This window comes from Drosophila subobscura, chromosome O, assembly GCF_008121235.1.
Source record: "Drosophila subobscura isolate 14011-0131.10 chromosome O, UCBerk_Dsub_1.0, whole genome shotgun sequence".
NCBI classification, from domain to species: Eukaryota; Metazoa; Arthropoda; class Insecta; order Diptera; family Drosophilidae; genus Drosophila; species Drosophila subobscura.
In genome coordinates, this window is record NC_048533.1 from 21,938,385 (window position 1) to 21,951,043 (window position 12,659).

At 50.1% G+C, this 12,659-nt stretch overlaps 6 protein-coding genes across 9 annotated transcripts; 2 read left to right on the forward strand and 4 right to left on the reverse strand.

Annotated features, from left to right (window-relative positions):
* Positions 1 to 203: 203 nt before the first annotated feature.
* Positions 204 to 972, reverse strand: LOC117899374 (S-phase kinase-associated protein 1-like). Its single transcript, XM_034809354.1, has 2 exons — positions 956 to 972; positions 204 to 900 (listed from the first exon to the last, which is right to left on the reverse strand). Exon 2 carries the CDS (start codon positions 880 to 882, stop codon positions 394 to 396), a length of 489 nt encoding a protein of 162 aa, XP_034665245.1. The 5' UTR covers positions 883 to 900; positions 956 to 972; the 3' UTR covers positions 204 to 393.
* Positions 973 to 1,280: 308 nt separating this feature from the next.
* Positions 1,281 to 2,348, forward strand: LOC117899366 (pre-mRNA-splicing factor SPF27). Its single transcript, XM_034809345.1, has one exon. It carries the CDS (start codon positions 1,341 to 1,343, stop codon positions 2,229 to 2,231), a length of 891 nt encoding a protein of 296 aa, XP_034665236.1. The 5' UTR covers positions 1,281 to 1,340; the 3' UTR covers positions 2,232 to 2,348.
* LOC117899340 (colorectal mutant cancer protein) lies at positions 2,239 to 5,867 on the reverse strand. 2 transcript variants are annotated; one of them, XM_034809287.1, is made up of 7 exons: positions 5,286 to 5,867; positions 4,648 to 4,897; positions 4,260 to 4,583; positions 4,066 to 4,205; positions 3,704 to 4,005; positions 2,945 to 3,643; positions 2,239 to 2,889 (listed from the first exon to the last, which is right to left on the reverse strand). In XM_034809287.1, exons 1-7 carry the CDS (start codon positions 5,583 to 5,585, stop codon positions 2,757 to 2,759), a joined length of 2,148 nt encoding a protein of 715 aa, XP_034665178.1. In that variant the 5' UTR covers positions 5,586 to 5,867; the 3' UTR covers positions 2,239 to 2,756. The 2 variants fall into 2 exon arrangements, with proteins under 2 accessions (XP_034665178.1, XP_034665179.1); XM_034809288.1 differs by lacking the exon at positions 5,286 to 5,867 and adding an exon at positions 4,962 to 5,152.
* Positions 5,868 to 6,222: 355 nt separating this feature from the next.
* LOC117899356 (transcription factor Ouib) lies at positions 6,223 to 7,696 on the reverse strand. Its single transcript, XM_034809328.1, has 4 exons — positions 7,516 to 7,696; positions 6,656 to 7,401; positions 6,482 to 6,592; positions 6,223 to 6,427 (listed from the first exon to the last, which is right to left on the reverse strand). Exons 1-4 carry the CDS (start codon positions 7,645 to 7,647, stop codon positions 6,286 to 6,288), a joined length of 1,131 nt encoding a protein of 376 aa, XP_034665219.1. The 5' UTR covers positions 7,648 to 7,696; the 3' UTR covers positions 6,223 to 6,285.
* Positions 7,697 to 7,797: 101 nt separating this feature from the next.
* Positions 7,798 to 8,645, forward strand: LOC117899371 (N-acetyltransferase 9-like protein). The gene has a single exon (XM_034809351.1). It carries the CDS (start codon positions 7,824 to 7,826, stop codon positions 8,421 to 8,423), a length of 600 nt encoding a protein of 199 aa, XP_034665242.1. The 5' UTR covers positions 7,798 to 7,823; the 3' UTR covers positions 8,424 to 8,645.
* On the reverse strand, positions 8,433 to 12,658 carry LOC117899338 (mothers against decapentaplegic homolog 4). 3 transcript variants are annotated; one of them, XM_034809276.1, is made up of 9 exons: positions 11,944 to 12,658; positions 11,607 to 11,878; positions 11,011 to 11,365; positions 10,655 to 10,885; positions 9,912 to 10,553; positions 9,565 to 9,850; positions 9,334 to 9,502; positions 9,153 to 9,279; positions 8,433 to 9,084 (listed from the first exon to the last, which is right to left on the reverse strand). In XM_034809276.1, the coding sequence occupies exons 1-9, from the start codon at positions 11,999 to 12,001 to the stop codon at positions 8,873 to 8,875; spliced, it is 2,352 nt and encodes a 783-aa protein (XP_034665167.1). In that variant the 5' UTR covers positions 12,002 to 12,658; the 3' UTR covers positions 8,433 to 8,872. The 3 variants fall into 3 exon arrangements, with proteins under 3 accessions (XP_034665167.1, XP_034665168.1, XP_034665169.1); XM_034809277.1 differs by lacking the exon at positions 10,655 to 10,885; XM_034809278.1 differs by lacking the exon at positions 9,912 to 10,553 and having other exon boundaries at positions 8,893 to 9,084; positions 9,565 to 9,797; positions 10,741 to 10,885; positions 11,944 to 12,657.
* Position 12,659: the final 1 nt, after the last annotated feature.

The following is a 12,659-nucleotide window of genomic DNA, read 5'->3' on the forward strand; positions in this document are numbered from 1 at the left end:
AATTGTAAATCTAGTTGTCTATATATATGTATATGTTTTTATATGTGTGTATTGTATATGTGTGTGCGTTTATTTATTTTAAGCAACGATGTGCAATTGTAAATTAAATTCAACCACAGATTTTGAGTATTAGTAAGCTATATATTCAAAAGCCGTGTCGAAGAGAAATATAGTGTACAAGAATTTTAAGACAATGCCTTAAATAGCGTTGAGTAATTATTTATTTCGAACTCAGTGACGTTAGAGATATTTGTATGTGAAGGAAACATTTTATCTTACGCATTGGCTACAATATTATTTCGGAATAATCCAAATTCTTAAATTATTGTGTAATCAGACAACAGCTGTGGGCTGATCCACGTTTTCCCTCCCCGCTGTTTGGCCCGTCACACCTCACTTCTCCTCACACCACTCGTTCTCCTTGCGCACCTGCTCCTCCTCGGCGGGACTGAAGTCCTTCTTGATGTTGAAAGTTTTGCGTATCTCCTCTGGAGTCTTGCCCTTAATCATATTGGCCACGGTCTTGCAAGTCAGCTCGAGCAGTCCCTTGATATCCAGATAATTGGCGGCAAGTATTAGCTCGAAGAGTGTGCCCTGGTCTACCTTAAGGAAGTCGGCGTCCCACGAGATGATGTCGTCGGTGCGCTTCTCCTTGCTCTCGTCATCGTCGACGGGCTGTGGATCGTCCTTGTGGTAGTGAGCCCAGGTCAGCACCTTGCGCAAAATGGTGGAATTCACATTCGGCAGAGGGACAATTGCATTCTCATCGTCCTCCATTCCACAATCCTCAAGCATTGTCTTGATGGTTCCAGAGCACTTTGCGATCTGGATGTCGGTATCGAAGATTTCCTCGTCCGAGGACTGAAGCTTAATGCTGGGCATTTTGACGATTGTTGTTTGCTGCAAGATATGGTTTTAAGTTACTTTACTAGTTGCAAATTGCAATTATAATTACGTTTTTGGAAAATAAAGCAAAGTGCAGAGCAGTGTGGCTGACGATAAATATACCAAAAATACCTTCCCAAATAGATAAAAATACCGTATATTTACTGAAGAAGAAAATAAACTTAACCCACTGCTTCCCGCTCCATTTCCACGGCTGAACAGCTTGAGCTGAAACGTGTTAAATAGTAATTTTTTAATGCTACTTATAGATTTATCTTTTTCCCTTGATTGCAAACAATTATTGACAGAAAAAATTTCACCCAAGCTGCGTTAAAACTCTTCAAGTTTCATAATATGCGTGTGTGAATATAAATACCCACTTATCGACTATGGGTTAATGTTAATCGTTCTGTGTCCATTAAAAGTGTTGTTTATTTGCAAAAATTGAATAAAAAATGGCTGGAGAAGTTATTGTGGATGCCTTGCCCTACATTGACCATGGATACGACGACGTTGGTGTCAGGGAATCGGCGCTCGCCATGGTGGAAGAGGAATGCAGACGCTACCGGCCGACAAAGAATTACCTGGACCATCTGCCGCTGCCGGCCACTTCGCCATTCGAGACACCGCTGATGGTCAACGAATTTGAGCGCATACAGAATCGCCTGCCCATGGAAACGCTCTCCATGAAGCGGTACGAGCTGCCACCTCCGCCATCCGGGAAGCTAGGCGAGGTGTCTGCCTGGCAAGAGGCCATTGAAAATTCCATGGCCCAGCTGGAGCACCAGTGCGTGCGCTCTCTAAATCTGGAACTTTTGCTGGACTACGGCACGGAAGCGTGGAAATCCTACCTGGAGGTATTCACCGCCATGCAGGCCAAAGCGCAACTGCAGCTGCAGCAACTGAAAAAGGACATACAGGACGTGAACTGGCAACGCAAGCAAGCGCAGACGTTGGCGGGCGAAAGGCTGCGCTCCCTGGACGCTCACTGGGTTTTGCTCGTCTCGAAGAACTACGAGATTGAAACAGAGTGCGTGGAGCTGGAAAAGCTGGTACAGGCTGCCCGAGAACACTTGCAAACCCTTGGCCCGGTCACAGCTAATGACAACGCGCCAACGCCAGAGCACACAAACGGCCATGTGGAGGAGGACATCGCAATGGAGAGTAATGGAAATGGCAATTCGAATAGTAATAGTAATAGCAGTGCCAGCGGTAGTGGCAGTAACAATGGAGATGCAGATGCAGATGGAGACGCAGACGCAGACGATGCCGCTGATGCCAATGGTGATGGTGATGCTGGTGTTGATGGTGATGCTGCCGCCGAGGATGAATCCTCCAATGAGTGAATGAATGTAGATTCAGTAGACATATAATTTGTACAAGTTTAAATACATATAGAGTTCATATAACAAGCAGCATAATGCGAATACGTTGTATAAATATAGGATTCCCGTCGTGAGTAACTTCTTTCGTTTCGTTTCTTTTTCGTTTCATCTAATCGTATAAGTAATTGCTTTGTGGCGCCCAGGAGTTAGCTCCCAGCTCTAATAAGAATCAACTTGGAGCTCAGTTCCCGTGGCACCGTGTTGTTTATATGTTTACGTAAATATGTATGTAGTTTATCCAGCCTGATACGCCGCGGGGCCTTGCCACCGGCTACAAGTTAGTCGCATGGCACATTCGTGATACTTGTCTTGCTCCTGACGCGACACACTGGAGGTAATGGATGCTGAGCGTGCGGTGCGTTGGATAATGGTGGGAATAGCGTTAGCAGAAGCGATATGATTGGGTTAAGTAAAGATTCTTAGCGCACAGCACACGCCGCAGCCACTCCTTCTGGGTGACGCGTCAGCTTTTGGACATCCTTACATCTACAGCGTTGTCTCAGGCACATGCTTGTTGCATCGCTCATGGTCCAGCCGCAAGTCTGCAATCCTCTGCTCCAGTTTGTTTACTCGCGCCTGATACTTGCGCCTGCTGGCCTCCAACATTTGTCCCAAATTGCTGCAGAATATTTATACATTAGTATTGCAGCCCAGCTGGAATGGCAAACACTTACTGATTGGATTGCTGCAGCTCGCGTACGCTCTGTTGCAGCTCCTCGTACTTCTCCTCGGAGGCTCGTTGCGTGGCCGTAAAGTTGCCCAAAAGCGTCTGCAGGCGGCCCTTGAGTTCTGTTTCGCGGGTTAGGGCCTCGACCAACTGTTGCTCGGTGAGCGCCGAATGCTCCGCCTCAGAGTAGGACACGCGATTCGCCAGCTGCAGCTGCTGCAGCGCAACGTGCAGTATGGCCACGCGATCTTTGGAATGCTGTCGGTCCTGCTCGGCCTCATTTATTTTGGTCTTTAGTTCAATGTTCTCGTCCTGCAGCTCGAGCAGCTCCTGCATGATGACAGCCGTATCCAAATCGATGGGCGACTTCTTGTACTCGTGCCCCTTCTCCAAGGCCAGACGCTTCCTTTCGTATACATCGCTGAATGGTGATTCCAGATTGACGATTGTATGCTGCACCGTCGAGCGGCGGCCCTTCAGCTTCGAGACGTGATTGCGCAGACGATTGTCATCATCGGTACACCATGGCCGCGCACTCTTCGGATCATCCTCGCCGCCCAGATTTATATTGTGCTGCCACGGACCCAGACTGTTCTCGCACACATTCTTCTCGCTGTCCAGGCGGGCCAACAGATGCTTGGCCACCGCCTCAACCGAACGGCGACTCTCCTCCGCTGCCGCTGATTTATCGCTCAGAAGTGCCAACCTAGTTAAGAGATTTTTAAATGATTTTAAAATGTTCTGCCAGGCTCCGTCCTGGACTTACTTGGTCTCCAAGAGTGCCAGCATCACATCGTAAGCCTCAATGGCGCGATCGCTGCAGTTGAGCGCCAGCTGCAGGGCCACCGCATTCGACTCGTATTTGCCGCAGAGCAAGTACAAGTGTTCGGTGTGCTCCTTCGACTCGTCCAGCGTCATGGCCAGAATTGTGTTTCGCATTTTCAGATACTCCATTTTACGCTGATGTGGCTCCATATCTTTGCTCAGGTGCAGCGGCTCCATGATGCTGTCCATGAAAGAGTTTTGTTCCTTCAATTCGCACACCAAATGCTCCACCAAGTTAATGTGCTGATGGATAAATAATTTATAGATTAGTGGGAGGATAAGCGAGAGATTCCAGCCACCTACCTCATTGCTTAGCTCCGTGTGTGCCTCGCTGGTTGGTTCTTCGTCTTGTTCGTTCTTGCTGGCGCAGCGCAGCTTCACCCGCTCGGCCATTTTGGGAACGGCAGGCACTCGCTTCTGCGGGCTGGTCAGCGATACACAAGCTGGAATGGAAATGGTTAGCTGGAGCCTGGTTATGGTCAGAGCTTTCCGCCTACCATTCAAATCGTTGAGACGCTGTCCACTCTCGTTGGCCTCTTGTTCACCAGCAAAAAAGTCCACCTTCGTCTGCTCCTCAACGACAGGTGTTTCCTTGGTGGCAATCTCCGACTGGAGCAGCGAGATCTTGGCCCTCAAATGCAAAACTTCCTCCTGCAGAGCGTCTAGTTGTCCCTTGTTGCCCAGCTCCTGTGCCTTAAGGCCGATTTTATCCACGCTAGCGGCGCTGTAGAGATCTTCCATGGGCTCCGTCTGACACTCTGCATCTGGATTGGTCAGATTCAGCTCCGAGTTGTACACAGAACCCTCCTGATAGCTCAGCTCTAAAAGGGTGGAGACTTGAATCAGAATTTCCATGAATTTCAATTCCAAGAAGGTTTCGCTTACCACTGCCCTCGGGCTCCTGCTCCTCGACTATGATATGATCCTGCTTGGAGCGCAGTTTCTTGCTTAGCTCCGCAATGACGCAGTGCATTTCCGTGATGCGACACTCGTGCGCCTGACTGACCACCTCCAAACGCTTGTGGCACATTTCCCGCTCCGCATTGCTCTCCGACAATTGGCGCTCCGCCTGCTGCAGGCGCTGTGTCAGCTCGCGCACACGATTCTCCAGCTGCTGCACCGACAGTTGCTCAACCTGCAAGACAAGAAAGAATGGCACTTAGTAACACGAATGGAGTCCGCTACCATGTCGTCATCACATTAATGGGTCGCCTGGCCAGTGGCTGGGCCATCAGCGTGTACTCCCAGCTGTGTCGCTTTTCAGCGCGCTGAATCCCAAAGCCGCCAACGCCACCAGGAACTGGAGGTGTGTCGCTGCAGCACATGCAGCTCAGGCTGCGCGGAAGCAGTTGCTCCGCAATCATGGCCACAGTGGAAAATTTTGACTGTCCCTGGCTATTACGTCGTCAGCCGTTTGCTGGTGGTGCATTCTCCGTTGCAGTTTGACCTTCGGCTCGATACGCATCTGCGCACTGTGCGCACAGACCACAAAACCAATATACTATATGCCCGTCACAACTTACTTTATTGACAATGTCCAGCGTGGAGCAGCTCGAAATGTTGATGTCACTTTCGGTTGTGTCGCGCGGCGTGTGCTCCGGCGACTCCAGCTCGTAGGAGCCCACTAGGTGCTTGGCATTGGTGCAGCCCCCCCGCGGCGATATGCTACCGAAAACATATTCGATATCTTCACCAACGACGCTGCCAGCAGCATTCTTTGTGATCCCAGTGACCTCTCGCTGGTGGTGCTGCTGTTTCTCATTTCGCCGGTGCACCTCGATCCCAATCTTGGCGTCACTTGCTATTTGCACATCGTTTGACATTTCGTTGTGTGTGGGAGGCTGTGTGTGTGTGTGTGTGTGTGTGTGTGTGTGTGTGGGTGGTAGCAAATTCTCTTGGACTAGATTCGGCTTTGTTGCGGTCTGCTTAAGATTGTGGGCTGGTTTTTGATTTGTGCTCCATTCTCACACATTGTGGCACTGGGTACGTTCTACATGGCACTTTTGATGCGTTGTTTAAGGCATTTTTAACTCAAAAATTAACGTTTTTTGCAATCAACAAAAACTGTTTACTGCGTTCTTATCAGAATGTGTATACATCAGTGATACCAAAGAAATATACCGAAACATACATTCTAATTTTTTAAATATACCGTATATACCAATTGAAAAAGATCATTTTTACCGATTTTGATATTCTATTTGATATTACCAGCTAGTTAGAACTCTCAGCAGTAAAACTATAATTTTTTCCGAGAGCTGGATCGATTTACCACAAGATTGACTAGTTTTCATGACTTCCTTTTTTTGGATTGTTTATAAAATACGGTTCAAAGTAAAAAGGTAAATGCAAAATAAATTAGCAAAAAACGTTAGAATGTTACGTTATTTGACTACAGCTGCTTGTCAACCTGTAGTATGGGAATTTGTTTACCCTGTGTTGAACGATTTCAGCGAGAATTTTACACAACTAAATAAATATGACTTGTATTTAAATATTACAAACTGTGCTTAGCTTAAGATTCTACTGAAGAAGCGTCTCAACATCGACTTCCAATACTTTGGCAGAGGATTCCTGGGCCTGCAAGTTCTGGGCATGGCTTTTCGAGCGGAAGTGTGCCTGTAGATGGGGACGCCGTATGAACGACACTTTGCACAGCTCGCAGCTACAAAAAATAGGATCTAAAATGTGTGATAAGTCGGTGTAGAGCTAAACTTACTGGAAGGAGCGCACACCTGTGTGGCTAAGCATGTGCACCTTGAGTTTCCCACTCACAGCAAAGGATTTATCGCACTCGGTGCACTTGTAAGGCTTAATGTTGGTGTGGCGACTGCAAGTACAAGAATTAAAATCAGAGAAGTTTGCGGGGGCTGGACGTTTCCTAGTTTCTTACATGCGTTCGTGTTGGATGCGTCCGCTGGAGTTGTTAAATGACATGTTGCAGTACTGACAGGGAAACGGACGCTCGCCCCGATGCAGCATCTCGTGGCGCCGCAGCAGGTGGGCCGTATAGAACTTCTGTGGACACTGCTCGCATGAAAAATTCTTCACACCCGAGTGCCGGAGCAGGTGAACTTTGAAATTACTGGGACAGGAGAAGTGACGGCCGCACTGCTCACAGATGCAGTCGCGCTTGCGGCGCTCCCGTTTCAAAGCCACCGTCTCCTCCTCGGTGAGCCTGTCCCATTGGGTGCGCGGCTGGTTTCGACTCTTACTGTTGTCCACAAAAGTCATCGATGTGTAAACGGTGGGGGTACGTGGTGGCGGTTGGCATCTTGCAACTTTTGATTCCGTCTCGGTCGTGGGTTTGGATGGAGCAGTCGAGTCAAGTGTCGCATCTTCCGGTACCACCACCGCAGCATCGTCTTCCTCGTCCTCTTCGAAGGTTTCTAGTTCTATCGACGTCACACATTCATTGTCTTCTTTCTCCTCCTCGCTCTCAGAATCAGACTGTGCCTCTTGTGCTTCCTCATTTGACTTTTGTTTAGTGGCGTTCAAGTAAATCTCTTCGACATTCTCTGGACCGCTCTGGAGCAGCTGCTGGGTTTGGATGACACGCTCCCGGAAGCGCACGGCTTCCCTCAGGGACACCTCGCAGGGGCCGCAAATGCGAGCTGGGAGATTAGCATGCTCGAGCAGCTACAGCAAAAGCAAGAAACATAAAGTCAAAAGACGGTTGGGACCGATGTGTGGAGATGGTAGACCTCCCAATCCATCAGTTGGTCTGAACGTGTCTAAAACCTGGATACTTACAAATAGTCCCGTTAAGGCCTCGATTTGGTTCAGCATTACGTTTTCCGGGTCCTGGAACAGGTTCTTGGATGTTGTGTTGTAAATAAACTTGCCGCAAGCGCGGCAATCGCGAGATATGCTCGACTTTTCCATTATTTAAGTGCGAATTTACTGAAAAACTTCATACGTTTGTGCTGAATAGCCTGGCAACTCTGTCGGTCAAAGAAAGGTATGTGAGCAAAAGGGTGGTTTTCACCTCTCGTGCGTTCACTTTCTGGTCAGTTATGCCTGTTGTCCATACCCTATTTTTATGTAACACTCTTCGCATCATGCATCTGAATGAAAACATTAAATTGCTGGGAAACAAGATCACCCTAGTCCCCTATGAGGCACGACATGTACCCAAATACCACGACTGGATGAGCAATGAGACTCTGCGGCAGCTGACGGCCTCGGAGGAGCTGACACTCTCGGAGGAGTACCTTATGCAGCAGAGTTGGCGCGAGGACAGCGACAAACTTACGTTCATAATCCTCGCCGCCGATATCTATGCCCGTGACAATGATGAGATTGCCGCCATGGTGGGCGACACAAATCTCTTCCTGCGCCTTGATCCCGACAGCAATGAGCGGGTGGCCGAGGCAGAGATAATGATCGCGGAGCCCCAAGCGAGGGGCAAGGGCTACGGACGCGAGGCCATGCTGCTCATGCTGAAGTATGCCCAAACCCAGCTGCAGCTGCACAAATTCGAGGTGAAGATTGACATGGACAATGCCGTGTCGCTGCGTCTGTTTGAGAGCTTTCAATTTGTGGAAACCGCACGCGTCAAAGTCTTCCACGAGGTAACGATGCAGCGTGAGATTACCACGGAATGGATTGACTGGCTGGACAAGCAAGTGGAGCTGAAGATGGAGGATTATAATAGTTAATCATTCGCATTTCGTTTATGTTCTGTTTATTAAACTTATTTGTTACAAACTACTTGTTTCGCTTGTTGCATTTTACATCCATATGTATGTATGTGTGTGCTGTATCGATGCTGCTGAATTTGTGGCTGGCTGGGGAGGATGATGATGATTGTGTATGCTTCTTGTCTGTCCATCAGCTTGTGTGTGTGTTTGGGGGGTGCGTGTACTTTGTATGTATTTAATTATAGTACATAAAACTAGTTGCTTGCTTAAAACTGCGCTTCACTTGTTTCAATTTTTTATAAAAATCATTATTAAATAATTAAAGGCAAACATAATCCAGAATTGCAATCAAATCATCAAAAACCAAATCTCTCTCTTTGCAAACTTTCGATTCCTAAACGTAGACATGCGTTGTGTGTGCCTTGCTATGGTTAATAAATATGAATGCTGCCGGGATCCTACGGCGGCTAGGCAGCCGCTCGTGGCCCATCGATGGGCATGGCATGGAGCACTTCGTCGAGCAGCTGCAGGGCACGATGCAGATGCACCTCGATCCAGCAGGGCGTCTCCTTGATCGACTGTCGTGGATAGTCGGGTCCCCAGCCCTTGACAAAACTCAGACGCAATATGCAAAGACGTCGCAGATCGTCCACACCAATGCCAGCGGCCGCTGTAATGCCTGCAATAGAATGGAAGGATCCAGATAAGTTGGAGTTGGAGTGTGTCACTCTCTCTCTGGCTACTTACTTCTGCCGCCTCCGCCCATCTGTTGATTGGAGACACCGGCCACAGCGGCTGCCTGTGCTGCGGCAGCTGCCTGCGCATTGGTGGCCAGCGAATGCATCTGCTGGTGGCACTGACGCAAATCAAACACCTGCAAAGGAAATAAGTAAGTAAAAGAAATCAAACACTCGATCCCAACACTCACCTTGATGCACGCTGCCGGATAGATCTTGTGCACAGCATCGCCAGGCGTTCGGCCAGCCTCGCGATCCAGATAATAGCTTTGTACGAACACAGAATTGTCGCTGAGACAGCGCAGCCAGACATCGCCCTCACCGCGCAGATCCAACTGAACGCCCTTGCCAATGTGCAGCCTGCAAAAGAGTCACGAAAATGAGTCATCTTCCTGTCTATATTTAGAGTCTAAAGCACCCACCTGGCTCTTTCCGATTGCTCTGTGCGATGCACATTGCTGAGGGCTCCCAGGCAGAAGCGATTGCCACCGGAGGGATCCACATAGCCATCGATAATGACATTCGGCTTGGCCGAGGGCACTTTAAAGGTCTCCCCCACCTGCGTGTCCAGCTCAAAGTAGGCAATGGAACACCAGTACTCTGGCGGCGGTTGACGTGAGAGCAGGCGTGGCTGTTGTTGCTGCTGCTGCTGTTGCTGTGGCGGCGTCTGCTGTGGGGAGGCCAGGTCACCGGACATTGATGAGTTCCCTAAGGCATAGACAGAAGAGATTAGAGATTACAGAGATGGAAATCCTAACCATTCACTTACAGAAAGCACCCGGCAGTGAGCGCGGATCGGGCGGCTGCATGGACTGTGTGTAGGTTAGAGTGTTGGGCCCGGTCCAGGTCCCAGCAGCTCCACTGCCACCACTGGCCTGTGCTCCGCCAGCTGATGAGTTGGCTTGAACATTGGATGGCGGCTGTTGTTGTTGCTGCTGCTGTTGCTGCTGCTGCTGGGAGGTGGGTGGTGGTGCCCCAAAGGGTGCTGCTGCATTGGCGGATCCTGACTGCGACACATAACCATTCTGCTGCGGATGAACGGCTGAACCGGGGCCTGCGTTACCGCCACCTCCGCTGCCACTGAACTTGTTCTCGCCCACATTCTGCATCTGGTTGGATGTGGGTGGTGGACCATAGTACTGCCCACCACTGCCAGGTCCGCCGCTGGCATTGACAGCTCCATTCGGTCCATTGGGCACGCCACCCGGCGCCTGTTGCTGCTGCTGTTGTTGTTGCTGCTGTTGCTGCTGCTGCATGGCCATTGCGGAGGCGGGATCTGTGGGTGAATTGGCCTGGGCATGATGCACACCATTGCCCTGGGGATTCTGTGCTTGTTGGGGCGGGGGTGGCGGCGCCATAACTGGGCCAGGATTCATGGGTCCTGGCATGCCCGGCATACCATGAGGTACAGCTGAAAATGAGGCACAAAAAACGGGGTAAATACCAAGCAACATAGAAATATTTCCCTCAAATCAATTCCCTCAAACAAAAAGTAAAAACCAAAAATCTTACAAAGTGCGTGCGGGGCTGCCTGGGATTGGGTTTGCTGTTGCTGTTGTTGCTGCTGCTGCTGTTGGGGCGGCGGGGGTTGTTGCTGCTGCTGCTGTTGCGTTGGCTGGCCAAGCCGCGGCGGAGGCGGCACCATCCACGAACTGCGCGATCCAGCAACGCCATCCTGTGGCTCAATTTTTGGTATTGTTCGGCCAGTGGAGAACATTGCACCCAAAGGACTGCCATCGCCAACTGCACGAAGAACCCCAAATTCAAAAAGTAAATAAAAACAAAAACATAAAAATTAACAAAAACGAAATCAACATGAAATCAAATCAAATTATAAGAAATCCAAGCAAGAAAGGGCAAAGTCCTACCATATTCAGCGGGTCCCTGGGGATAGCCATAGCCGCCGGGTCCCACCATCTGCGTGGGATGATGCTGAATGGTGCCAATATCATTGCCATCAATGTCCATGCCCCCGACCAATGGGCCAGCTGAGTATTCGTCTTTAACCAGGCGGCTGGGACCCGACTGCAGGCTGAGGCCGGACAGATCGATGCCCGGCGAGACGACGCGCTCATAGTGGTAGGGATTCACGCACACCGAATCGCACTTGAGATCGAAGGCAAAGGCGCAGTACTTGACGTGCTTCAGCTCGTTCTTGTGCAGGTCGGGCCAACGCCAGATGCGTGCATAGATCACGTGCGGGAAGCCCTTGCGTCCAGCGACCTGCAAACAGAAAACTCAATTAAACTTTGATGCCAGATAAGCGAAGAGATTTGACCCCTGCGCGCGTTTGGGTTCCCCTTTCAATAGCGCTATCAGAAAACCGGAAATTCAGTAAGCAAACAGAGTCGAGACATCCAGCCAAACCAGGTGCGATAAGGGGCAGGCCACAAACCACACAACAGCGAATGGCTTGAGTCATCTATAAATAGACTCCTACTCGCTCCAGCCAAAGATCGCTCACCTGCAGGCGACCGTCGAGAGTGCGCTGAATGGTCACGCATTTGCTCGGATGGGCACCGTTTGTGGTGATGGCCGTTATCAGTGAATCCAATTCGTCGCGCTTCTCCTTCAGCTTCTTCACCAGCGACTCAATGGCGCGCTTGGCGAATCCCTCACTCTCGCCGCCCTGCCGATGGCACATCAGCGAGTGGACAATGCTCAGGCAGGCGTCCGCCGATGTGGGTGCATTCGAGGGCGGCGGCGGTGGCATCTGCACCATGTCCCGGACAATAACTATTGGAGGGGGGAGACGATGCACCAATTAGTGATTGGAAGGCAAAGGATATGCGATAACTTACTGTCCTGGGGGGCTACGGCGCCGTACATGTGAGCGGGCGGACCGGCACCGGGACCCATGCCAAAGTCCTGGGCAATGCCCAGGCCACCGCGTGCATGGGCATCCACTTCGGCGTTTGTGGTGTCGCCGCCGTCACAAAATCCGTATCCAGCGGATGGCCACAAGGTGCTGCCGCGACCGGTGAACGCCACCAGAAGAAGGGGGGAACGGAAATCAGCAGCAGCAGCCTCAGCCTCCTCCTGCTCCTACTCCTGGCGGCCCACACAATCCGTGTGGCTCTTGGATGTCTGTGTATGCGTGTGTTTTGCTCAGGCTTGGGGGGTGTTGCACACACACACGAGCATACAAAATTTCAAACACAGCACAAACACACACGGATACGCACACAGGCGCGCAGCTAAACTTGAACTCCCACAAAGTTGGCGTAATTACAAAGGTGGCGGCTATGCTTTTCCTTGCAAAAACCAAATGCTTTCCCTCCTTCTCCTCCTCCACAATCTATTGGTCTCCTGCTGCAGCGATATAAACGAAGGCGAACACACATAGGCACACAAAAACACCAGCAAATACACAGGCTAAGAAAGTTGAGTTCGATCTTTGTTTGTTTCTGCTCTCCCACAGTTGTTTGCAGCTATTTTTGTTAGTTTATTTTCATTTCGTTTGCGAATCCAGTTTTTCCACCCAATTGCTTTGCCTTTTGTGCTCGCGGATTTATCG